We start from the raw sequence: 27592 nt of genomic DNA, 5'->3' as shown, positions 1-27592 counted from the left end.
CACTTATAAAATAGGAATCACTAATTGGGATTTTTTTTAGAGTGATTTGTGGAGTAAGTGTGATATCCTTTACACAGCTGGTATGTAGTCATGCTGTTTACTGAACTCAAAGTACTTTTCTTGGGAAAAGAGCCCACTGGTTCCTTGGCCCCAGGGGACAAGCTAGGACCAATAGACAGAGGCTACAGAGGGAAACACTTAGGCTCAGAATGAAGAAGACCTTTCTATCAGATACAATTTTCTTACCAGGGGAAAAGCTGCTGCATCCAGTTCCTGGTCCCCTGTCACTAGAAGTAAGTTCAAACTCAATGACCACCTATCAAGGAGGACAGGGAAAGGATTCCAGCAACAGAGCAAAGCAGTCTCTCCCAGGTGCAAAAATCTTAAGAATACTACCAAGACCAAATGCACGTTGGGATAATTGGGAATCCACTTTCGAAAGAATGAAGTTGAACTCTTTTCTTACACTCTATACAACTATTAACTAAGATCCTATTAAAGACCTAAAACTCTAAGACATAGGAGAAAAGCTTCATGACATCATATTTGGCAATGATTTCTTGGACATGACACCAAAAATCCAGGCCGTACAAGAAAACACAGGTGAATTAGATTACATTCAAATACAACACTTCTGTGTAGTAAAGGATGACATCTGCAGGGTGAGAAGACAGCCCAGGGAATGGGAGAAGATATTTTCAGATCATACATCTTATAAGAATACATAAGAAATTTCTACAACTTAACAGCAAAAAATAAACAATTGAAAAATGGGCAAAGGTCTTGAATAGAAATTTCTTCAAAGAAATTATATAGATGACCAATAAGTACACAAAAACATGCTTGATGTCACTAATCATTAGGGAAATGCAAATAAAAACACAAAGACCATTCAGAGGGTGGCACAGGTCCTGTAATACCAGCACAGGGGAGGCTAAGGCATGAGGATTTTGAGTTCAAGACCAACCTGGTTTACATAGTGAGTTCTAGTCCAGCCTAAGCCAGGTAGCAAGACCTTGTTTCAAAAACAAAACAACAACAAAAACCCCACACAACAAGATATCACTTCACACTAATGAGTGTGGATATTGTAAAACAGTAACAACAAAACAGAAAATAGCAAATGTTGGTGAGGATGTAGAGAGATTGGATCCCTCTGACTCCTGTTGGGTAGTACTATGGTGGTTCTCAAAAACCTGAAAACAGAATTATAATCCAATAATTCCACTTCTGGGAATGTACCAAAGAGAACTGAATACAGAGTGTAGAAGACTCATCTGTAGACCAGTGTTCACATTACCCAAATGTGGAAACAGCCCAAATGGCACTGACAGACAAATGGATACACAACGGGATATTATCCAGTCTTAAAAAGGAAGGGAAATCAGCTACATGAAATACAATGTGGATGAGCCTTGAGCACATGATACTGAAGGAAATAAGTTAATCACAAAAGGACAAATACTGCATGATTCCATTCATGTGAGGTGGACTTGTCAAGTTCGTTTATGTGACCAAAGTAGTGAAATTTGTAGAGATAGAGAGGAGAGAAGAGGTTGCTGGGGTCTGGGGAGGGAGGAATGGAAACTAGTTTATAATGGGTTCAGTTTCAGGAGTGAGAGGACAAAGGTTCAGGACAGGGACAGTGGTGATCATTGTCTAACAATCTGAGCTGTACAATTGTAAAACATTAAAATGGTCAATTTTGTTATGTGTATTTTACCACAATTTTAAAAATATCAACAATGTATCAAATATACACATTGTATGATGACCAAGTTCTATTTATTTCAGGAAAGCAAGGATGGTTTAACACTTGAAAAATCTATTAACAAATTAGCAGACTAAAGGAGAGAAAGGGCAATTATCTCAGTAGATGCACAAAAAACAATTAAGACAATTAGATATTGTGATCAAGAAGTGAACAAGCACTGGGCACCCGTGGCTTATGCTTGTAATCCTAGCTACTAGGGAAGCAGAGATCAAGAGGATCATGGTTCAAGGCCAATCCCAGGCAAAATAGTTCTTGAGATCCTATCTACAAAAAACCCATCACAAAAAAAGGGCTGGCAGGATGGCTGAAGTGGTGGAGCAACTGCCTAGCAAGTGTGAGCCCCAAGTTCAAACTCCAGTACCACCAAAAAAAAAAAAAAAAAGGAACAAGCAACAAAAAAGAAAAATAAACGAACAAACTTCTAACTTACTCAGAAGAAACTTTTTACGATCCAATAAATATCACCTACCAAAATCCTAAAGCAGCTCTCATACTTAAATAGGTCAAAATGTTCCTTTAACATCAGGAGGAGAAGCACAGGGTTGCCCACCAGGGCAAAAGCTGTAAGTTGGCCTGTATTGTGTAGTCTCCCTGTCTTCTTCTGTAGCAGAACCTCTAATTTTCTTTAGGGCACATAGGTAACCCCAGCCAAAAGGCTTATCTCAATCCTTCCTTGAAGCAACCATGAATCCTTCCTTGAACTAGCTAACAAAACATAATAAGAAATGTAGTTGGCAGCTTCCATGGAACTTTCCCTCGACAGTTACCCTTTTCTTCTTTGTCCCTTACTCCATCTTTCTAACTTGAGCATGGATGTATGGCTGCAGCTCTGGCAGCCGCCATGGACCATAAAGATAAAGAATTCATGGGGATGGAAGAGCAATGGCTGAAAGGAGCCTGGTTCCCAAGGACTGATGTGGGGAGGGCTGCGTGTTAACCCTTGAATGCCTACTTCCAGATCTTTGGGAAAGTAGGGTGCAGTTTTCTCTCTTGAGCTACTGCTATTTTGTGTCTCAACTACTCACAGGTGAACTAAACTCAACCTGATAACCCACTGTTACTGCTCTGATTTGGTATTTTTTACTGGAGATCCTAAGAGTGAATTAAGAAAGAGAAAAACAGATCTAACAGAGAATTTTGCAAGGTGGCCGGGCATTTTTGAGATGTTAAGATCAGCTGATATACACCAGATCAACAAGTGAGAAGATGCAATTTAAAAATAAGAACTAATTACCATAGCAAATCACTATTTGCAATAGCAATCACAACAGCAGTGATGTTATCTAGGAATCAATCTAGCAAAAAACTTGCAAGTATGAAAATGATCCAACTTCATTAAAAAACATAAAAAAGGGCTGGAGGCATGGCTCAAGTGGTAGAGTGCCTGCCTAGCAAGTGCAAGCCCTGAGTTCAAGGTGCAGTACCACAAGAAGGAGGAGAAGGAGGAAGAGGAGGAAGAAGGAAGAAGGAGAAAGGAGGAAGGAGGCAGGAGGAATAAGGAAGGAAGAAGAAGACTATATAAATGAAGACTTATGTAAATGTATCTATGGTTATGTCTGAAAAGATTCATATGTAGCGTCAACTGTTCCCAAGTTAATCAGCAAATTCCATTTTGGTTTGATTTTGGTTTGGGGGATCTGGGGCTTTGAGCATGCTGGGCAAGCGCTCTTCTGCCGAGCACACCATTGACCTTAATTCAAGAATTCAATGGCATTTCTATTGAACAGCCAGTAGAACAAACCTGGTTAGCACAGTGTTCAACACATGGTGATCATGCTTGGTGGTAGCTCTTATCAAAGTCCAGTGGAGGAGATGGCTATGCTGGAGTCGCTAACCTTTGTTCTGTCCTGTTCAGCCTCACCCTAAAGTTTATGAGAACAAGCAAAGAGAACAGACCAGTTGATAAGAAAGACAACTGTAATATGGGGAGAGAGAGAGAGAGAAGAAAGAAAGGAAGAGAGGAAGGGAGGAAGGAAGGAAGGAAAGAAGGAAGGAAGAAAGGAGGGAAGGAAGGAAGAAGGAAGGAAGGAAGGAAGGAAGACAGAAAAAGATAATTATATTTAATGCCCTTATAATTTAACTAAAACATTAAAATGTTAACATTTAAAATTTTAAACTATGTGGCCAGCTCGGGCTACATAGTGAGACTTTGTATCAAAAATACAACAAAAAATGTTTTAAACTTCTATGTGACAAAAGATACTCTAAAGAGAGTAAAAAGATCAGTTACTAATATAACTGAGCAATAATTTGTATCAAGAATAAAGAATTCCTGGTGGCTCCTACCTGTAATTCTAGCTACTTGGGAGGCTGAGATTAGGAGGGTTAAGGTTCAAGGCCAGCCCAGGTAAACAGTTCGTGAGCCCTCATCTCCAAAATAAGCAGAACAAAATGGACTGGAGGTGTGGCTCAAGTGGTAGAGGGCCTGCTTTGCAAGTGCAAAGCCCTGAGTTCAAATCCCAGTCCTACCAAAAAATTTTAAAAAGTAGCTTGGTGCCAGTGGCTCACGCCTGTAATCCTAGCTGTTCAGGAGGCAGAGATTAGGAGGATCTCAGTTGGAAGCTGCCTGGGGAAAACAGTTCTCAAGACCCTATCTTGAAAAAAACCCATCACAGAAAAGGGCTGGAGGAGTAACTCAAGTGGCAGAGTGCCTACCTAGCAAGCATGAGGCCCTGAGTTCAAGCCCCAGTATCACCAATGAATAAATAAATAAATAAATAAACATGAAGAATTCATGCACTCTGTTGAGAACAGTGCTATTGCAGTGTGTGTGTGTGTGTGTGTGTGGCCACACTGGTGCAGTACAGTGTTTAAAACGTGTGTAAAAGATGTTTCTATAAGTGCTAAAAAAAAGAAAAAGTAAATAACTTCCACACATTGGTAAGAGAAGCGAGTAATTAATGAAAATGGGAAGAGATATGAGTCAACACAGGCGCAGTGGGGGGAGATAAAGAGCCCCTCTGTCCCTGCAGTGGACTGAATGCAAGTTGGAAGGGAAGTAGCACTGCAGCTGTGTTTTGCTGGTGAGAATGAGAGCGACATGAACCCCAAACACTACAACTACAGTGGCACCTGCTAAGCAAGAGGGAGCAATTTACCAACGTCTCACCAGAGTGAACTTGCCACTGCCAAGATCCAGAAATTCTGCCCCTGAGTGGTACCCGAGAGAAACTCCGGTCCATAGCTGTAGGAATGTTCTCTGTAGCCCTAAGTGACAAGCAACTCCATCATCCAAAACAAAACAAATCTACTTCCAATATTCATGCATAGCATTTTTTGGAGGCAGGGTCTTGCTACGTAGCCTAGGCTGATCTCAAACTCACAATCCTACTGCCTCAGCCTCCCAAGTGCTGGAATTACAGGTAGGTGCCACTATGCCCTACTTGTATAGAACATTTTAAATGAGGGACCTAACACTACTTGGATCAGCCAGGGAAGATCCAAAAAGCCGCTCCGTAGATGAAAGGACATTGCTGAAGTGTATGCACAATACACCACTTAAATAAAATTTCCAGGTATGTGACATTTTATATGTGTGTGTGTGTGTGTGTGTGTGTGTGCAACTTATGTACAGGCATGTATAGTAAAAGTCTAATAGCATATCTAGCAATAATAACCACTAAGTGTTGAAAGTGGTCACCTGTGAGCTTAGTGGTAGGGATGGCGTCAGGAAGGGATGGGCCTTCAATTCTAATCTAGTGTTTCATCTCTCATTAAAACAAACAAAAAATAAACCCAAAGAATGCATGACTGTGTCTCAGGATTTGACGAAACTGATTGATTGGTGGGCACTTTGATGTTCACAGTATTAGCCTCCATACTTTTCTGCATTTTTGTAATATTACCTACTTAAAAAAGAAAAGAGACTTTGAAAAAAGGCAATTGTCTTATATTCCAGCAACACACAGTCCAGTAATATAATTTTCAAAATGTTACTATTTAAAATATCTAGGGCTGAGGACATGCCTCTTGCTTAGCAAGCAGGAGGCCCTGAGTCCAAACCACACAACCACCAAAAAAAAAAAAAAAGTTAAAATATCTAGAAGGGTTGGGCCTGGTGGTCCATGTCTGTAATCTCAGCTACTCAGGAGGCATCAGGGGAGGATCAAGGTTTATGGGCAGCCAAGGCAAAAAGTTACTAGACTCTGTCTCAACAAACAAGTGGCCATTGTAGCATATATCTGTAATCCCAGCTATGCAGAAGGCATAGGTAGGAAAATTGTGGTCTGAGGCCTGTCCTGGGCAAAAAGCATGAGACTCTATCTGAAAAATAGCTAAAGTCCCCCCACCAATATATATGAATGTATACACACACACACACACAAATATATAATTTTTTTTATGAGGTACTGTGGTTTGAACTCAGGGTCTACACCTTGAGCCACTCCACCAACCCTTTTTTGTGATGGGTTTTTTCAAGATAGGGTCTTGAGAACTGTTTGCCTGGGCTGGTCTTGAGCTGCTGTCCTCCTGATCTCTGCCTCCTGAGTAGCTAGGATTATGGGTGTGAGCCGCCAGTGTCTGACATATAATTATTTTTTAAAATAATTATAAAATATGTCTAAGAGGCAGCATTTCTCTGTTGGGGAAAGGGACCGCTGTACTGGGGGCTGTGCAGCAGTTTTGTAGGGAGCTGTGTGGACCGAGGATGGAACTCAGGACCTGCACAATGCGTCTGTCTTGGACAGCCCGCCTGTCCATGTCTCTGATCATGAAATCCGTGCTGCTTCCTGTACTCCAGCATTGTTCAAACATCTGACAACAGAATCCTTCCTGTATGAGTGGTGTCACTTGGAAGAAGCCTGGAGACCAGGAAGGCTCCTTCTTGTTCTCCCATCCTCCTTGTGGTCCTGACTCTGCTACCAACATGCTGCCTGGTCTTGTCCCAGTGGCCTTTCCCCTGGGGCCTTGGCTTATGAAGCTGTGAAATGGGCTATGTTCTTTGGACCACAGGATCTCTCACCTGTTTCCAGCTCTGCAACCCCAGGTTGGAGCCCAGTGTTAGGATGCCATGGCTAGCTGGGGGTATGGCTCAGAGGTAGAGTGTTTGCATGGCATGGGCAAGGCCCTGGGTTCGATCCCCAGCACTGCAAGAGGAGAAGGAGGAGCAGTTGTAGAGCAGGGGTACCATGGCCATTAATGTTAACTTTTTTTTTAATAAAGAAAACTATATTTTATTTTTTATAGTTTTGGAGTGCTAGGAATCACACCCAGCACCTCACCCATGCTAGACACTTGCTCTACCACCGAGCTGCACCACAGCTCTTAACTTTCCTTTCTTACTTACCTAAAGTAGGTTCACTGTAGAATTACAAAGATGCAGAGAAGCAAAAATTTTAAAAATCAAATTTACTCCCAATGCTACTTTGGACTGTTTCTCAAAAACGTTGATGCTAATCAGATTTAGGGTGCCTTTACATGCTCAGCACGGTAGTGGGAAACCTCACTTAACCCCTCCCTAATGTGGGGGTTGGTCTGTGCTCATCCTCACCTCACAGATGAGGAGACCAAGGCATCAGAGAGGTAGTCACCAGTCCAAGTTCATGTGGCTGGTGCAGCTCTAACCCAAGCCTTCCCGATTTGACTCACTCACAGCACAAGTTCTGGGTCACTATTCATTGTCACTACTGCCAAGATTCCTTTCTCCTCTGGCTCTATAAGCCTTCAGGACTTTCTCATCTCCCCTGGGGAGCTGCTGACAGTCTTCTCTAGAAGGACTCTGTCCCTCACCCAAACTCAGGCCATCTTATCTCTAGAAACCTCTAACCTGCCCTGGGGGAGTTGAAAACTAAACCTCTCTCCATGCCCCAAATCCCTGGCTTTGGGGCTAATTCCACAGGCTGGAGATAGGAGAATGCAAGTGTAATTAACTTTCAAATTAGCTATTGTTTTATGTGCATGTCGGATAAAGGAAACACAATGGCAGCCAGACAGGGGTTGCCATGATTCCCCATGGTGGAGAATTCTGGGAGACAGACCTGGAGTTCTGGAGCCTGGGTTCTCCTGATAGACAGGGCAGCAAGGGTGGGGACACAAAAGATAGTTGGCATATGGAGAAGACCCAGCCAGAGATGCAAGCCCAGGAGTCTTGGCCAGGATTGTCCACTCAGGAATGGAAAAATGGAGGCACTGAGTTCGCAGCAAATTTGGCACTGCCATGGGATCCAGGCACCCTCAATGCACAGATAGGTAATTGAAATATGTGAGACAGATGGGGTAGAGGCAATCTTCACACTTTCCTACAAGGAAAACAGCTCAGCAAACATAATGGTGTACAATTGCTAATATAACTTCAGTGTAGGGACACTAAGGAATAGTGGATACTGTGGCAGACTAGAGAAATCATGCCAATTAAATTAGCTCCAGCAGATTGCTTTCTTGCAGGGATGGGGAATCAGCATGGTGGAGCTGCCAATTTTTCAAAAGAAGCTGGAAGTCAGGATTTTTGAAGGTTAATAATCAATCGAATTTTTTTTTTTAACGACTTGCTCTTTAAACCCTGGACCAAGTTTTATAGAAGAGGAAAGCAGTGTTCACAGAGGTTTAAATATTTTTCCATCTCACAGCAAAGACAGCTCTTCAGGTGCTCATTCCAGGTCTTTTGTACCATGAAACTAGTAAGGAACAATGATTGCTCACTGTTCTTATTAAGAGTTTTCTAGGTGCAACAGGTTCTGTGCTAAACATATTAGGCTAACACCACAAAGGAGGTTCTGTTTAGGACACCATGTTTAAAGATGGAGTAAATATGGCTCAGAAAATGCTTAAGACACACTGAGGGACTTGGACTTGGTTTTGATTACAAAATTCTAGATGTTTCCTCTTGCTACTCTCCCTTCTGCCTCACCAAGCTGAAGGACCCCAGGAACCCAGGCAGTCTGGTTGGAGCTGAGGTGAAGGGCAAAGGGCTGAGGAGTGGTCAGCCCCCTGCACCTCCACGCTGCTTAACCCAAGCGTCTCCATTACACCATTCCTGGGAACTGGCTCCCAGGTAAGATTTTATTTAAGGAGAGAATGCTATTGCCTTAAAAAAAAAAAAAAAAAAAAAAAAAACTTATTTATTTATTTATTTTGGCAGTACTGGGGTTTGAACTCAGGGCCTCATATTTTCTAGGCAGATGCTTTACCCCTTGAGCCACTCTGCCAGCCCTTTTTTATATTGGGTATTTATTCAAGATAGAGTCTCAGGAACTGCCGGGGCTGACTTTGAACTGTGATCCTCCTGATCTCTGCCTCCCAAGTAGCTAGGATTACAGGCGTGAACCACTGGCATCCAACTTTTAAAAAAAATTTTACAAATCACTGACATGCCCAGTGCCAGTGGCTCATGCCTGTAATCCTAGCTACTCAGGAGGCAAAGGTCAGAAGGATGGTGGTTCGAAGCTGGCTCTGGTAGTTCAAGCTCATCCTGTCTTGAAAAAACCCAACATACACACAAAAAAGGGCTGGTGGAGTGGTTCAAGGTGTAGGCCCTGAGTTCAAACCCCAGCATCACAAGAAAAAAAAACAAAAAAAACACTGACATGCTGACATGCCCATAACCCTTCAAATGTAGAGGTGAGGCCCAGAGCTAGGACTGGAGCAGGTCTTTTTGCTCTTAGGGCTGAGCCCTGCAGCAGGCGAATGAGTCTGGGGAGCTGCCCATAGCTGAGCCAATGCCTCCCTCCAGCTCAGCTCCCTGTGTCTTCCCCTCCTACGCCTGCTGGAACTCTCTGACCACAAAACCTCCCTGAGATGTGGCTGCCTTTGAGGCTTGGTCCAGGGAATCCTGGGGCCTCAGCAGTGTGGTTGCCAGGCTTGGCTGGTCCCATGGTAGACAGTTGTCAAACAGAGGCTGTCTGGGCAGAGAGAGGCCTGTTTACCCAGGGCCGGGCCCAGGCTGAGGCTGTAGCTTCCTCCCCACACCTCAGGCCCAGCCAGCTGCTCAGCAGGGGACTCCACCATCCCCATCCGTATTTGCTCAGCCACAAATATTTATAGAGCACCTACTGTGTGCTATCTTGGATGGCAGCAGGGAACAAGATAGTCAGAACTTGTGGTGTAGTGGAACAGACAGGACAAACAGCTCATAGAACACAGAAGGTCAGAACTATAGAGCTGAACACATTTGATGGTGATAGGCAGGGGTAGGTGGTCTTAGATTTGGGTGGTCAAGAAGGCTTCTAAGTGAAGGTCATTTGAGGTAAGATCCAAAGTATGAGAAGAAATTGGCTGTGGGAAGAGTTGGGGAAACTTGTTTTCAGATACATTCACTTTTTTTGTCTTTTTGTGAGACTGGGGTTTAAACTCAGGGCTTCATGCTTGCAAAGCAGGTGCTCTACCACTTGAGCCACACCTCTGGTCCCTTCAGGTACATTCAAAGTTGTGTGAAGCAGAGCTCAATTAATAATCAAAGGTACAATTTGCTTAGCTTTTTTGGCCAGTGCATTAACCACAGTAGCTAGAATACTTTTGGGTGCCCTGGTAATTAAATGACTTCCTGATTCAGGAGCAGTTTGTATACACCACAGAAAATCCAGCATTAAGAGGTACTATTGCCAAAAACTGGCTTGTTGGTTTGAAGATCCGCTGTCTTGCATGAAGCCTGGGGATTTTGAGGACAGAGCCATGTCTTCGCTCAACTCCAGGCTGCTGTTAGAGGTCTGAAGACAGAACAAGGTGCATATATAATGCAGTCCAGGTCTTGGAGGACATCAAAAAGGGAATTTTCAGACTTTTCTTATACAGCTTAGCTGTTCAAGTTAGCAAACTGTCAATTTCATCTTCCTGATAAAACTGCTTTTCGGACAAAACAAATGTCTTTGCGGTGCTGGGGTGGAGCCCAGGACCTTTTGCATGCTAGTCAAATGCTGCAAGCTACATCCCCAGCCTTTGATTCCAAATTTTAATTAAAGCTGTATACGAACATAGCAGGAAATGTCAAATGCTACATCGAACCCTCACCGGACAATCTGAAGAGTCCTGACACTTCCCCCCTGGTCCCCTCTGCAGTTCACAGAGGATTCACATCCATCTGATCAGGAGAGCAAGCACAGGGGTAACAGAACCAGCATTATCCACCCCAGCTTCAGAGGAGAACAGAATCCAGAATGATAAAGAAAATTACAGTGGGGTGAGGAGGCTGAAATAAAACCCATCTTCCAACTAGGAAGGAGGGAGTCAGGGTCCCTGGACAGTGGTGGAAAGGACATAAACTCTCTTCTCAGTCTGGCTTTGTTTGTTACATCAGCTGGCATTACCCTTACTTACACAATGCCTGTGATTGAGTTCTAGCTCTGCCCCTGATGGGCTGTGTAGTTTGGAGTAAGCTGTTTAACCTCTCTGGGCCTTGTTTTCCCTCCTCAGTGGGCATTTGTGAGGATCAAGAGTTAATTTTTATAAAATGCTTAAACAGTAGTAAGTACTATAGAAGTGAGGTAATAAACGAGAGGTTGGAAATAAATGCACGAGGAAGGCAGGACCAGACATGGGTCTCTGATGCCAAGTTCGGTGTCAGGCCTCCAGTCCCTAGCATGCGTGTTCCTCTCCACAGTTTTTCCATAGCTATTTCCTGTACTTTATTTAGCTGTAACTATTTACTTGACACTTTTCTTTCATTGAAGACATGTTAATGTTTAAAGGAGATTTTATATTAATGCTTTAATATGCTAGTTATAAATTTTTCTAAAACTCAATAAAAACAAATTCATAAAGATTTTAAAGTGACTTTGTGTGACCTAAAACCACCCTGTGCTACACCTAATGAAAGGTATGCTATTTTGAAGTTTGTAACGAACTTTGGGAACATTCTGTCCAGAGACTGTCAAACCTTTCGGTCACGACCCTCAGGACGAAATACCTTTGCCTCTCATAGTTCACATACGGTATAAGGCAGTAAAGGGCGGCAGAGAGTAAGGGAAGGGGTTGAACTGAAGAAAGTAAAGTCTACTCACAGCTGGGGTACATAGAGAACCCCCTTTGAATATTGACTTTGGAATTAATAACAAAAGACAGTGTACAGTATGTGGGGGGTGCTAAGGGGAAGGGGGAGGGTGAATGGAGGAGATGAAGGTGAGGGAATATGGTTGATGGGCTTCACATACATATACGAAATAGAACAACTAAACCTCTTACTGTTGCTTTAAGTGGTGGGGAGAAGGGGGTTTCGGGGGCTGGGGAAGGGGAGATAGTGGGGGGTGATCGAACCAATGTACAATGTAAACCTATCCAGAATTGTCACAGTGAATCTCCCTGTACAATGAATATATACTAATTAAAAAAACCCACCTGCCTGGTTGGCACCTATGTCACTTCTGAATGCTGATGTCACTCCAGCTGACTGATTTGACCCCTCTGTGCCTCCATCCCCTCTGTACAGTAGGATGACCATAGCAGAACTGACCTCCAGGGTCATTTAGAGGATTAGGAGTTAGTAAGTGCAAAGCCCTCATAGATTTTTGTTGTTACTGCAATCACAAGCACATATCCATAAACACATCTAAATTAAACAGTTTAACACATACAAAGTGGGCTTTTATTACACAGGATGCACTGTGACTTGTTCTGGTCTACTTTGCTTCATTATTAAAAACTGCGGTCAACTCTGTGAAATTTCCTATGCCCATTATGATTCATAAATCCATTAATGATCCAGAAATGTTTTCTATTTTCAATGTAATATGTATTTCAGAGGAAAGTATCTTTCAAAATAGTACATTTTTATTCAAAGAATAGTCATTTTTCAAGGAATGACAACAATAGCTGGGCATGGCAGCACACATCCATAATCCCAGCACTTGGGAGGCTGAGGCAGGAGCATAGTGAGTTTGATGCCGGCCTAGGCTACATAGCAAGATTCTGTCAAAAAAAAAAAAGACAAAACCAAAAAACAAGAAACAGGACTCAAGTGGTGGAGCACCTGCCTAGTGAGCATGAGGCCCTGAGTTCAAGCCCAGTACTGCACACACAAAAAGCAACAACAAAAAAATTAAAACAGAAGTCAGTTAATTATGTGAACAGCAAATGTGGTGGAATTATTTTGTCCATCACAATAACGCTGTGGAGTGTCGTATACTAACAGATTCGGTCCTCAACGTTTGAGACACTCCTGATTGGTAATTTCTAACATAGACTGTTGAGTTGTACTGTGGGAATAATATATCTGCTTAAAAACAAAACTATGGGACTGGGGAGTGTAGTTCACTGGTAGAGCGATTGCCTAGCCTGTGCAAGGCCCTGGTTTTGCTCCCCAGTTCTGAAACAATGACAACAACAAAACTATTTTCTTTAAGGACCTTTTAATAAAAAATATTCAATGTGTAAAGCAATGGTCAATCAGGTACCAGTGGCTCACTTCTGTAATCCTAGCTACTTGGGAGGATCAGATTGGGAGGATTTCAGTTTGAGGCCAGCTTGGGCAAATGAAAGTTTGAGAGACCCTATTTCTAAAATAACCAGAGCAAAATGGACTGGAGGTGTGGCTCAAGGCACATGGGGTACCTGCTTTGCAAGTGTGAAGTCCTGAGTTCAAACCCCAGTCCTGACCAAAAAAAAAAGCCAAGGTCAAGCAAAGAACAACTTTTGAACCAAATCTAGTTCCCTGTCTGTTTATATAAATAAAGTTTTATTGGCACACAACCACACTCATTCATTTATTTATTGTCTATAGCTGCTTTTGTGCTCCAATAACAAAATTAAGTAGTTGTCACAGATCCCATCTGGCCTGCCAAATCTAAAATATTTACTGTCTAGTCTTTTGCAGAAAGAATTTGCCAACCTCTGTGCTCAAGGTTAAGTTAAATCTTTTTCTATTTGTATCTATCTTATTTTATTCTATTTATGGGATGTGTCTAGCAAATTTTTTTTTTATTATTCATATGTGCATACAAGGCTTGGGTCATTTCTCCCCCCCTGCCCCCACCCCCTCCCTTACCACCCACTCCGCCCCCTCCCTCTCCCCCCCAATACCCAGCAGAAACTATTTTGCCCTTATTTCTAATTTTGTTGTAGAGAGAGTATAAGCAATAATAGGAAGGAACAAGGGTTTTTGCTGGTTGAGATAAGGACAGCTATACAGGGAGTTGACTCACATTGATTTCCTGTGCGTGGGTGTTACCTTCTAGGTCAATTCTTTTTGATCTAACCTTTTCTCTAGTTCCTGGTCCCCTTTTCCTATTGGCCTCAGTTGCTTTTAAGGTATCTGCTTTAGTTTCTCTGCGTTAAGGGCAACAAATGCTGTGTCTAGCAAATTTTAACAATTTCACCTTCCCAAACATTTTACTTTGAAAATTTTCAAACCTTACGAAAGGCAGAAAGGCTGAGGGAACACTAGTGCATTCTTTCACCTAAATTCACCAATTGGTAGCATTGTATCTCATTTGCTTTTTTATCTATGAATCTGTGAACTTTTGGAAATTAAAACGTTTGATCTAAAAATTGCAATTCAAATTTCTTATCCATGTTTGATGCATGTGCGCAGGTACATGTGTATATGCTCAGGCATGGGCATGACTCTGTGACCTGTATACCAAGAAATTCACGCTCCTTTTTCCATAGTTAGAGCTATTCCTGGAACACAGCTGCCCAGAAAGAATCACATATCCTAGACTCCTTTGCCTTTGGTTGGGCTGTGTAACTAGTTCTCACCAATCGGATACGAATAGAAGTGATGTGTCACTCTGGGGTAGGGCCAGTTCTGGGATTCCTGGATGACAGCAATAAATACATTTTTAATTTATTTTGGGGGTTTGCTTATTACAGAAGCTGGTATTGCCCAAAAGAATGCAACTCAATACACTGTGTGACCTATTACTGGGTCACGATCTGGTTGAAATACACTGGTCTGGTTCCCAGTTTTTCAAAGTTTTTTGAATGGTGGAGTCCTTTCATGAAATGTTACATTGAAGTCAAAATGGAGCATCTCTGATTGGGCCAGAGTTTGTAGGGATCCAGTGCAACCTCTTCAGCCAGGTGACTGTTATGCTTTCATTTCTCAGAAGAAATAGAGAGGGAGCAGGGACAGGACTTGAGTGAGCTCACAATTGGCCACCCAGAGCCACAGTCATTGTCGAGGTATCTGGCCAGGACAGGTCTGTTCCCTCCATTTCTAAGTCTCCCATTTGCTCCTCCTCCATGAAGGACTGCACAGGCTGCACTGATGACCCCCCACACGTAAGAACAGAGCCCAGGCATCAGAGAGCATCTGAAGGCGTACAGCTAGGCACTGTCCTGACCTCTAGCCAGACAGCTGCATTCTGGAACCAGTTTCAACCCGTCCTTCATCTCTTTTTACTCCACAGCAGCTGAAAAGATGCCAGCATATCGCAGTAAGTAATGCCTTACACACAGTAGGCGCACACTCCCCAGGTATAACAACAGCAATAACTCAGCTTGCATGGCCCTTCCTGGGTGCCAGCACACAGCGCTTTCCAGATACAGACCACATTACATCCTCACCACAACCCTGTAAGGGGAGCCAGCAGTGAAGAATGTGAGCCACAGAAGACTGAAGGACTTACTCAAGGTCACCCAACTAGATGGCAATCAGAACCCATATGGACTTGAGACTGAGCTGTGAGCTGCCCTGTTCTCAGACCCTCAGAGGTTGTTATGAGGGATGACAAGCCAGGCTGGAGAATGATAACTTGGCATTAGACTACATTTTAATCACTCCTTCAACTGTGTGATGCTAACTCACTTAGCAGCTCTGAGCCTTGATTTCCTTACTCCTAAAATATGGATAAGAGCCAGGCACTGGCAGCTCACTCCTGTAATCCTAACTACTTGGGAGGATGAGATAAGGAGGATCTCAGTTCAAGACCCCTCCATCTCCAAAATAGCTAGAGCAAAATGAACTGGAGATACGCTCAAGTGGCAGAGTGCCTGCTTTGCAAATGTGAAGCATTTGTGGAGTTCAAACCCCAGTCCTACAAAAATAAACAAATAAATAAAAAATAAAATGGGGATAAGACTTCCAATCTTGCAAAGATCAAAAGAGACAAAACACAGAAAACAACCAGCATCTTGCATGTCACATAGAAAGGGTTTCAATGGACACATCTCTTTCCTCCTCACAGGGCCATCCTTCTGCTGGGCGCATGTGTGAGTCAGAAATAGGGACAGCACAGATCCTGCACGTAGAACCTCAGGAAGCTTTTAAGGACAATTGGCCATGAAACAACCAGAGCAGGGGCTGGTGGGGTGGTTTAAGTGGTACCCCAGTACCAAAAAAAAATCACCAACCAGAACAGGCCCAAGATACATTCCACGAAGGATCAGCACAGAGTGAGGCCAGGCTCTAAGCCTTTGTGTATACTGTAACTCTTTACTCTTCCTCTCTCTGACTCTTGATTCTGGCTTAGATATCTATCTGCTCCTCCAGGAACAAGGGGTCCCTGACATTGCTCTTCCTCCAATGTCCCCTTGTGTTCTCACAAAACCCTATTTCTTCATATCAGGCCTCTCTGTCTTTGATCACCACTGCCTTGTCTGCCATCCTACCAAACTGAGCACTCCAAAATTTGCAGCCAAGTTTTCTTCTCCTGTGTTCTGCCAGTGCCTGGCAGGATGTCTTGCAGGCCATAGCCCCCTGTGGATATTTCTTGAAGAAATGAACAAGCAAAAAATAAGTTACTGAATGCAGGAGGCTTCCGTGTGGGAGCAGGATGCATTCTGGGAATGCACTTCTCTCTTTACAAATGGAACAAAGTAAGGCGATGGTGTCCATATCCCAGCTGACTGGGATGCCCAAAATCACATATGGAACTTGATTTTAAAAAGAGAGATACAAGTGGTAGAGCCCTTGCTTAGCAAGGCCTTGTGTTCAAACCCCAGTACTGCCAAAAAAGAAGAAGAAGAAGAAGAAGAATCCCAGAACCAGTGGCTCACACCTATAATCCTACCTACTCAGGAGGCAGAGATATGGAGGATTGAAGTTCAAAGACAGCCTGGGGCAAAATAGTTCATGAGACTCCTCTCGAAAAAATGTACCACATAAAAGGGCTAGTGGAGTGGCTCAAGGTGCAAATTCTACTACAGCAAAACAAAAACAAAAAAAAAGGACAAATGCTTGGATTCACCAGGTCTTGAGTGCAGTCTCAGAATAGATTGGTTTAAGAAAGTTTCTTCCATGCAACCAGGTTTATAAGCCACGGAACCACAGAAGCTAAAAGCTGAGTTGAGGTGAGATGGGGAGATGTGGAGAGGGAGAGAGGGAATGGGATGGGGAAAACTATACTTTGGGGATGAATGGTTGGAACACCCACAGCTTGATATAGGCACAGTCTAACAGCCAGCAAGCAACTGCAGTCTTATTCAACTTTGAGCCCACTGCCCTTCACAGGGACAAAGCATGTTATAGTTTATAATACTTTCTTCTTCATGGACTCCTCATGACAAGCAAGGTTTATTTAATGAGTGAAGAAACTGAGGAACAAAGAGCTGAGGCAATGAGCTCACCACTGCTCAGCTTTAAGCAAGAGCGCCACTAACAACAAACAGCCTCTGCTTGGGCCTGAGCCCAGTGCTATTGTTGGAAGAGGCTAGGCCTTTGTATTTATAGAAAATCAGGCTCATCTAGCACTTAGAAGTTTGTTATCCAGAGCCAAGACATCCCTTGTCTCCCACTTGTTCTGTCTTGAGAACTTGAAGGGGCTGCTATTCCAGCCATCTCAGCCCATCTATCTATCAGTCCATCCATTCCTCCCTTCCTCCCTCCATCCATCCATCATTTCATCCGTTCACCCACTCATTATATCATCCATTCATCCTCCCCTCCCTTAATCACTCACCCACTTATCTATCCAGCTACTTTTTCATTCATTTATCACATGCATCCACATCTCTATGTCCATCCCATCCTTCTTCTTACACATCCATCCACCATCCTCAATATCCACCCATCCACTTATCTATTCATCAATCCATCTACCCATCAATCTGCCCATTCATCTTCCAAATTATTTATTCACCTATTTGTTCTATCCACCCATCTATCTCTTCACTCATCACATCCATTCATCAATCCATCTACATATTCATTACCTAGACATCTATTCATCCATCTATCTTCCCATTCATTCATCCATTCAATTACTCTCCATCAAAAACTACATGAAACCAGGTCCTATAGGAGCCTGTATAACAAAAAGAATCAGACAAATACAGCCTTGCCCTCAAGGAAGTTTGAGTGCTTACAGAAATTACGGACTACCAAAGGGATGAAATCAAAACCACGGAAACAAGGGCAGGAAAAGGATAAAGCCAGGAGTCAAGTTAGCACACCATATGTAGACCAAGACATCCCCACAGTGCTCAGGATAGCCCCAAACTTGGCTCTTAGCTAGCTCCTGGCACCCAGTGCAAATTCTATAACACATGAGTCATAGCAACTCAACATGGCATACACTGCCCAGCAGCTACTCCTGTCCCATGGAGCACACTGGTGTCATAGGTGTCCTGGAGGACATTTGGCTAGTGGAGACATTTTCAGTCAGCACAACTGATGGGGATCCAGGGAGTAGAGTGGAGGTCAGGTATGATATTGCACATCCTCAATGTGCAGGACAGCCCTCCACAGCAAACATTAGCCAGCCAAGATGCCAATGGCTCTGAGGTCCAGAAACCCGCTAGAGGAGTGGAGTGCCAGACCCCAAGGGAGGAGCATCACTGGGCTAAGCAAACCCTGGCTTTCGCATTTCTTTCTATCAGATCCTTGATTTCCAACTTTCCTTAATCTAGGGAAGTCTGCTGCCAGGAGGTTTCTGGAGAACTTTTGTGTTTATGACTTAAAAAAAAGTGCACTGAAGAAAACTCCTCCTCCTCCCTCCAGTTCCAGACGCCTAAGTGTCAACATGATGCATGACCCTGAGACAGCCACCGTGGGTCTAAAATGGAACAATTAGAGGACCCAAAAGTCAGTGCAGTGACAATGGCTGAGAGGAAAGGAAGAGCCTGGGACCTGACCAACACTGAGCGGCATTATTGCAGGACTGTTTACTAAACCATCCCAGATTGATTCATCCAACAAACACTCAGTGAGCATTTCTTCTGGGCCAGTTACTGAGTGAGACTTACTAAGACAAATAACACCAATTACACCACCAGTGTCCCTGACCTCATGGAGTTTATGGGCTGGTGGTGGGAACAGATACCACGATTCACATCAACTATCTGTTCAGAGCAACAGTGAGAACTACAGAGCAGAATTAAGTATGCTATGGGGACACGGGCAGTCCAAGTCCACCCAGATCACCACACCAAAGATCGGGACCAAAACCAGAACAAAACAGCTCGGACTTATTGAGGACGTCTTTCTGTCCAGCACTATTGTAAGCACACATCCTCACAACCCCCGTGCCCCCTGTCACCGAGGCTCTGCCTTGTACTGCGCGCCTTGCTTAACAACTCACCTCTGCTTGAGTAATCCCAGCTGACAGCTGCTCTTATCCTCAGGAGCAGGTTTTGCTTTTCCTCAAAGCATCCGTTTTGCTTATCAGAGAAAAAATTTCTTCAGAGCTTCTCAGCACACTCCCCTAGTTCATTTTACAGATGAACCACCTAAGACTCAGAGAAGGGTAGTGACTTAAGAAGCCACACAGCTTTAAAAAGGAAGGCAAGGCAGACCCAGGATGCTAACCCAGGTTTTTCTTTTTTTATCAGAAAAGCAGGGTCATCCATATACACACATGCACACACACCATGCTACAGCAAACGCTCCAGTGTCCTGGGTCTAAGGTTCTCTTTTTCGTAAATGTGTGCTATGAATTCGGTCACTGAACTCCTCCTTTCTCTGCCTAGCCATATCTGTGGACTGGCTAAAGAGGGTCAACAACAGCTGGCTGTGTCAGATCTCAAGTCATGTGATTTAAAAAAAATCCTGAGACTTAGTCTTCTTTTTGGTTTTTGGAGATAATAATATTTATTTCAGAAAGCTATTGTGAGAATTAAATGAGATAATAGGTACAGAACATCAATCCATTTATCCACCCAACCATTCATCCACACAACCATTCATCTATCCAGTCATCCATCCTACCATCTACCCAACCATCCATCTATCCATCCATCCATCCATCCATCTATCTATCCACCCAACCATCCATCCATTTAATCATCCATCCATCCATTCATTCATCCTCAGCTATGGATGACAGTAATAGGTACTGAGTCCTCACAATGTGGGTGGTGTCAAGGGCTTCCACCCTGGCACCATGATGACCGTAAGAGTCCAGGACTTCAATTTCATCTCCACTTCAGAGAAAGCAACTGAGGCAGAAATCTTAAGTGATTTGACGATGTCACATGTGTAGAACCAAGATCTACTACATTCCAGAGCCCAACCTTTCTTCTTTCTTTCTTTTCTTTCTTTCTTTTTTTCTTTCTCTCTCTCTCTCCCCTCTCTGTGTGATTTAATAGGTTTATAAAATGTATCTAGCTTTTAAAAAAATCTAAAATGTGGCCCCAAAAGAAAAAAACAAACATTCTCTTAAATCTCCCTCCTCAGAAACAAAACCGTCACCAGTTTTCATGTGTCCTTCCACGGAATTTTCTATGCAAATACAAACCTGTGTGTACATATATCCATCTATATCCGTTTTGTTATCAGAAACCACACAAGTCTTCAGCTTGCTGCCTTCACTTACTGAAACTTGGAGTTTCCTCCCCATCCGCACACGGATCTGCATTTTCCCTTGAACAGTGGGATAGCATTCCATCTTAAATTTACCTGTCCCCCTAGATTGAAAGACATTTGGGCTATTTTTATTGGGGGTCACCCCAAGTGGTAGAACCTGAGCCCTAGAGGTTAATAGGAAGCACACTACCTTAGCCTCACACCTGAGCTTCATACACCTGAATAAGATCCCTGTCTCAGTTTCCAACACCCACTTGGGGCTGTACCTCACACCTCGTCCCTTTGGTGGACTCTCCAGAGCTCAGGGAAGTGTGGAGGAACAAATCCACAGTTTCCTGGGGTTCATCTGTTCAGGTTCCCAACCCAGCTGGGCCATACCTTGACTACATGACCCAGACCCAGCATAGCTGCCTGTGGACCTCAGTTTACCTGCAGCAAAGTGGGATGATACACCAACGCCCACCTTCTGAGGTTTTATGGAGAGCCTCCCTGCGTGCATTCCCAGAAAAGCCATTGGCAGAGAGAATGAACCAAGCCCTTGCCACAGGCTCCTGCAGCCCCTCCCAGCGCTTCCCACACCACACAGGCCATGCCCTTGTTCTTAGGGAAAGGAGACACATGCATTCCCCGGGCTTCCAGTCATTCTAGAGAGCCCTTGTGGGAGTCTTTGAGCCCATTAGAAACACATAGGGGGTGTCCTATGGCCTCCAAAGTCTGATCATGTTCTCACCCCATCCAGTCCTCCCCTGGCCCCAGCAACTGGCCCCACTCACCATAAGGACACTCCACAGGAGCCCCAAGGGGTGCGTTCACACTGACCATGGCCAAGTGCACCCAGCTGGACACTGGAGAGCATGGAGGAGCCGGGGCCCACACACAGCAGCAGTAGGGCCACCAGGAGCCAGTCCACCAGGAAGGCAGTGAGCACAGCCAGCTGCCACTGCCTGGTTATCTTATTGATTCTTCTAATCACCCAAGGTGGGTGGATACGTTAAAGAATAACCAGTCACTTAGGGAACCTGTGGCTGGGGACTGTGGCTATTGCCATGGCAACGGCGACCTGGCCATACCCGAGGTCCTCTCAGGCCCCAGTCCTGCACTCTGGGGTTAGGAGCACTTGGAGCCAGATGTAAAGGATGTCAGACCCCCAACTTGAGGGAAGGAACTGAGGAAGAGGGGCTGCGGAGGTGAGAGTCCAAGTTGGGTGGGGTTTTATGGCTTTACATTATGGGCGTGGGGAAGTCGAGGGAGGGGTAGAGGAGAAAAGGAAGGTGGAGAACTGAGTTTACTGAGTGCTGACTGGATGCTGGGAGCCATGTTTAAATTAAACTTTGAGATGAGAAAACTGAGGCACAAGAGAAGTTGCTTATCTGGAGGCTCACGGCAGATACAGAGAGGATTTAAACTAGTCTTCCATCATCGTAGGTTTCTTGAGCACCTACGGCATGCCAGGCCCTGGTCCAGCTTCCACTGACATAGGAATGAGCAAAGGAGACTTCATCCTGACATCCATGGAACTTGTGGACCGCTGAGGGGGATGGGCCTTAATCAGATCATCAGTCAAAGATGTTATTCCAAGCTAGTTGGTGGGCAGAATAACCCAGGATTGGTTAGGACCCATGGGTGGATGCCTGCCCTTCCCCACCCGCTCTGGTCTTCTCCCCCAGTGTATATGGAATTTGCTGAAGAGGACACCATGTTAAATGAAGTGAGCCAGGCTCAGAAACACAAAGGCTGCATGTTTTTTCTCATACGTGGTAGATCCAAAGATAAACATACACACACAATACAAGCATGGTGATATACAAACTCAGACGGGAACATGTCCGTAACAGTGGAGCTACGCTATGGAGCTGGGGAAGGAGGGGAAGAAAAAGAGAATGATAGAGTGTCAAAAGTATCATAAAACATGACATCTTGTGAAGGTAGAGGATACAAGGATGTGTATTGAAAGCTGTTGAAAAATGGGGGCGGGGTGGGTAAAGGGGTGGGGGAGAATTATGGAAGGGATTGAACAGACCAAAGTAAAGCACACCCACAGTGGGCATACATTGAGACACCCCTTTGAACATCAAGTTAAATATTAATAATGAAAACCAGGACTGTAAAACAGGTACAGTGCATGTGTGGAGGGGGTACTAGTGGGAGGGTGATGGAAGGAGACTAAGGTGATGGTATATGAAACAACTACATGAAACAACTAGAAAACTTCTTGCAATTGCTTTAAGAGGGGTGGGGAGGGGGCTGAGAGGGAGAGACAATGAGGCAATGTAAATAATGTACAATCTAAATCTAATCAGAACTGCGACTATGAGCCCCCCCGTATAATGAATATATTCTAATAAAAAACCAAATAAACCTGCTGAAGCCTGTGCCCTGGTCTCGGAGGCCTCCAGTGCCTTCGCTCTCTTGCATTTACACACCTACTACCTGGCTTTTTTGGTGACAGCCCTGTTTCCTTTGTCCCAGTGCTGGATCTCCTTGCCTGTTTTGGGATTCTGAAATCAAAATCTTCATCATGTTACATTGAGCTCAAATGAGATGTACTAAAACCCACTCAATTCAAAGGAATCAGGAAACCACAACTCTGCCATTTCCTCGGTGTTCCTTTGGTAAATGATGTCACTTTCTTATACAGTAATAGTCCCATCAGCAAGCTGCTATCTTCCTCTCTGCTCACGGTCTCTTTCTCCAGGCACTTTCTCAGCCACCCCCAGGAGATCCCTGGCCCCAACAGCTCAGGCTGTTTCCAGTTCTTGGCTCTAAGTTCTCCCTGCCTGTTGACCTCTTCTTGCCTGCTTTTCCTTTCCGTCCCGTTTAAAGTTGACAGTCTGTTGTTTTTGTGCCTCTCTTGATTCTCTCTCAGTTTCTTTCCTGACAAACTTCCAAGCTGGGATGGTATTTTGCTTTCTTCGTGCCTACATTAGGCAACCACTTACCTCTGGAATGAAAAGTCACTGAGAGGTACAGATGGGGCCCGTAGCAATCACCAGCTTTGATGGGTCCTTCCACACTGCCCAGCACTCCTACCCTGGGCTCTCCCTTCCTGCACAACTGTTCTCCACCTCCAGTTCAGATTTTCTTCTCCTTGAACCTCCTCAGCAGCATGAGACTTTGCCGTCCTCACAGAGAGAGCAGAAGCCTACATCAGCTCTCCCTGAGCCCCACTAGCACCCATTCGCCTGCGTCTGCAGCTTTCTTACTCCTTCCATCCAGAGGCACCTCTGTCTGCAACCTTCCGATCCCAGCTCTTCAACAGCTCAGAAGTTTGTCCACTTCTGCTTCCAGTACCACCATCTTGGTTCAAGCCATCCTTGTCTCTTACCTGGGTTACTGAAACAGCTTTTTGCCTGCTCCCAGCATCAACTCTGGCCCTCGCTAAATCTCTTCCTTAGTATGGTCAGAAGTACCCTAAGAAAATCTGATTGTAGCTTGGCACCGGGGACTCACGCGCTACTAAGGAGGCAGAGATCAGGAGGATCATGGTTTGAAGCCAGCCTGGGCAAATAGTTCGAGAAACCCTATCTCGAAAAAACCCTTCACAAAAATAGGGCTGGCAGAATGGCTCAATTGAGGTGAAAGCCCTGAGTTCAAGCCCAGTACCACAAAAAAAAAGAAAGAAAAAGAAAACCTGACTGTGTCATTCCAGTGCTGGAATCTCCCCAGTGCCCTGCAGTGAAGCTGCAAATCTGGTCATGGTTTGACCCCTGCCTCCTTCCCCAGTGTGGGTCATCACCCACCCATCCCCTATCCCCAGGAGGTCTTGTAGTCCCTGGCATTGCCGTGTACCCTCCCCACATGCTCTCCAGTCACAGGGCCATCACACCAATTTCTCCATAATAGGTGGTTTCAAGGGGTATATAGAAAATCTCTGTACTCTCCACTCAATTTTTCTGTGGCCCTAAAACTGCTTGCTCTAAAATACGATCTGTTTAAAAAGAAATCCCCATGCGGGAAATCCCTCAGACCAAGCATTTGAGTTGACTGTGTTCTTCTAACTCCCTGTTCTCCCAGGTCGCCCTCACCTCAGTTCTAATAAGGTATTTGTGCTCATCCTCATTGCCTGACAGCTGCACCAGAATGATAAGCTCCAGGAATACAGGAACATTCTAGATCTCAGGGGTCAACAAACTTTTTCTGTAAGAAGCCAGATAGTAAATATCCAAGGCAACCATGGACAATGCACGAATGAGTGAGCATGGAACAGAAAAAGCCTAAGAATAATAGAGGAGGCAAACGTGACCAAAGTACTTGCATGCACGTGTGGAAATGTCACCTGCTCTATGTACAACCTAATTAACACCAGTGAAAAACTAAAAGCAGGCAGTGGGCCACAGTTTGCCCACCCCTAGTGTACGTTAATGACCACCATGCGCAAAGTTGACAATTTTACAGCTGTGCACTGTTTGAGGTGCTTCCTGTGCATTCATTCGTGTGGTATTTTGAGTGAAGTCAGGAGGCAGAAGCTATGAGTGTCCTTCAGTCAAGGATAAGGCGCTGAGAGCTACAGTAATTCACCCAACACGCACGGCCACTAAGTTAAATTTGTGACCAAGCAATTTGGCTCCAGAGATAGGGCTGTTGAGTGAATGAGTGATCAAATGATACTGGGTGTGAAAGTCTACAAAAACTACAACACTTTACAGAGGATAAATGTTATTGTTACTGTTTTTTGTTTTGTTTTGGGATTTTTTGGTGGTTCTGGTGAACTCATAGCCTCAAACATGGTAGGCAAGTATTCTACCATTGAGCTACATCTCTGTTGACAGAGAAAGAAACAGATTTCTTGCAGCAAAAATTCCTCTTCCTCTGGACAGCACTGTAACATTGCAGGACACCGAGTACAATCCCCTCACCCCCCCCTCCAGATCTGCTGTGTCTGGGCATAGCCAGCTGGAAAGAGTCCATCTTGCTTATGTTTTTAGCATGGCCTCTTCTTGAAGGCTGAAGGCCGTATCAGAAATGGTGAACCCGGGAGATCACATGAAATTCCCACCCTACAGTAGCATTGTCTGCTGAGTGGCTCTACCTTTGTGTACTAAATGAATGTCTCTCTCCTTATCGGGGAAATGGGAGAGCGAGGTGTTAGGACATTGAGTGTCTACTCAGATAGTGCAGATTCAAATGCAGCTGCTTGAGCCTTAGTTTTTACACCTGCAAAATGGGGATGAGAACGTAGCCGTCACATACCGTAGCCATGATCTTTCAACTAGATTAAGAGCACAGGTGACTCCCATACCAAGTGTTGATAAATGCCAGTGGTTGCCATTTCCATTCTCCAGGACCTCAGGACACAGAAGACAATGTGGAGCAGTTGAAATAGAACAGACTATTGGGCAGATGAAGCAGAATTCAAATCCCACCTCTGCGCCTTACTAGTTATGTAATTTCACGATGCCCTGAATCCAAGGGTCAAGTACCCTCACATTTTGGGACACTTGTGTAGAGCTGACAAGCTTTTTTACCCCAATGTAGAGACATTAATAATTTTCTTTTTAAAACTCTAACATTTACTATCGTCATTGTTTTACAGAAGAACTTTTTTTTTTTTTTTTGCAGTAGTGGGGTTTGAACTCAAGCCTATACCTTGAGCCACTCCACCAGCTTTTTTTTTTTGTGATGGGTTTTTTTGAGATAGGCTCGTGTGAGCTGTTTGCCAGGGCTGGCCTCGAACTGCGATCCTCCTAATCTCTGCCTCCTGAGTAGCTAGGATTGCAGATGTGAGCCACCTTCATCCTGCAAGAAAAGACATTTTAATACACCTCTCCCAAAGGAGCAAGAATATTATCTGTGAATAACAAACTCTGAACAGTACCCTTGCTGCTCTTATTTCAGTCATTCCCAGCACAGAGGATACTCTGAGGGGGCTGACAATACATGTGGACCACCCAGATATGGAGCTAGCCTTTTAGTAGTAAACGCGTTTACTCCCCTTCTCCGGTCTTCCAGTTAAGCTGGTATCCCTTTGACTTTTCTCCCCCACCTAATTTTCTTCTCTTGTCTTTTGACCCTCCTGGGAGCCGAGGGACCAGATAAGCACCCCTGCATGAAATTTCAAAGAACTTTATTGAGGCACAGGTAGAGGCCTACGTGGGAACAGTCAAGAGGAAAGGGAACTCACTCTGTCCAGGACAACCTAGGGACTAGACAAGGGGCCTGTTTTCTGTACCTTCCTGTCCCAGGTGTTTGAATGCAGCCAGAGGCAGGGAGGGGGCCCAGCTGCAGGGCAAGGTCTGAGGGAGGAGATTTTACTATCTCTGGAGACAAAAGGACTTTTGTGTGTTATGCTCTCTGGGTGGGATGAGTGGGGGGGGAGGGGAAATGGTTTATTGGAATGAGAATGAGATTATATGGGAGAAAAGGGAGGGAGAATGAGATGCAGAAACTGAGATTGAAAAATACAGGAACAGAGCAGCAAACACGCACAAAAAAAAAAAAAAAAAGAACGAAAGAAAGAAAAGAAAAGAAAAGAGAGAGAGAGAGACCGAAGAAGGAAAAAAAAGGACAAACAGAAAACAGAGTTTGCCCTCAGGCTGACTTTGGTCTCTGCTTCTTCTGCTGCAAGCTTAGGGAGGTGTCAGGAAGCCTGGAGGAGATGTGAGTTTGAGCTCCAGCCTTGGTGCCACCACGGTGAGCTGGGCAGCTCTGAGTCGCACCCTTCCCTGAGGTGGGCTGAGCCTTTGTGGTTGTTTCCATGATAAGCAGTGCGATTTAGGGGGAGATGTCCACAAGCGAATTTCAGCATTTTTTTCCAAGTTTGGACCTGAAATGTGCCCAACTCTGGAGGGAACCACCAGTCTTCATTGGCTGCCCAGGTTGGTCGTATTGGATGGATAAGGTGGATTTCATAAAAGCTTTTCATTGGATGGACAGTCTTGGATTTGGAGCCTAAGGGTCACAAAAGCAAGCTGCTGGTAGTGTCCCTGCAGGCCTGGATCTCTGAGAATGGAGCAAATTAAAGATACAGGTCTCCCCAGAGGCCAGAGAAAAGAAAGAGGTCACTAAAGGAAAGAAGAAAGACAAAGAGGTCTCTTTCTCCTGGCACATGTTGTACATTTAGGAAAGAAATCTAGAAGTGAAATCTTGATCTGTGGAATGAGCCCAATTCCTGTCCTTAGGGGGGAAAAATTATTTATGCATCCTGGTTTTGGGGAGGGATCCTTCTGGGGTCAGGCCCAGCTGAAGATGCCCCAGAGCGCTGGGAGAGT

The 27592-nt window shown here is 44.5% G+C and overlaps 1 protein-coding gene across 1 annotated transcript in view; it reads right to left on the bottom strand.

The window, feature by feature from the left end:
* The window catches only part of Hnf4a (hepatocyte nuclear factor 4 alpha), a 60670-nt gene extending 39449 nt beyond the window's left edge, over positions 1–21221 (bottom strand). The window contains exon 1 of the mRNA XM_074074819.1: positions 21158–21221. Coding sequence (XP_073930920.1) covers positions 21158–21206 — 49 coding nt within the window. The 5' untranslated portion in view covers positions 21207–21221. The remainder of the gene's footprint in view (positions 1–21157) is intronic.
* Between the last annotated feature and the right edge of the window lie 6371 nt (positions 21222–27592).

Source organism: Castor canadensis, chromosome 5, assembly GCF_047511655.1.
Source record: "Castor canadensis chromosome 5, mCasCan1.hap1v2, whole genome shotgun sequence".
Classification (NCBI taxonomy): Eukaryota; Metazoa; Chordata; class Mammalia; order Rodentia; family Castoridae; genus Castor; species Castor canadensis.
Note: the sequence above shows the minus strand (reverse complement) of the source record. Positions and strands in the feature narration are given on the sequence as shown.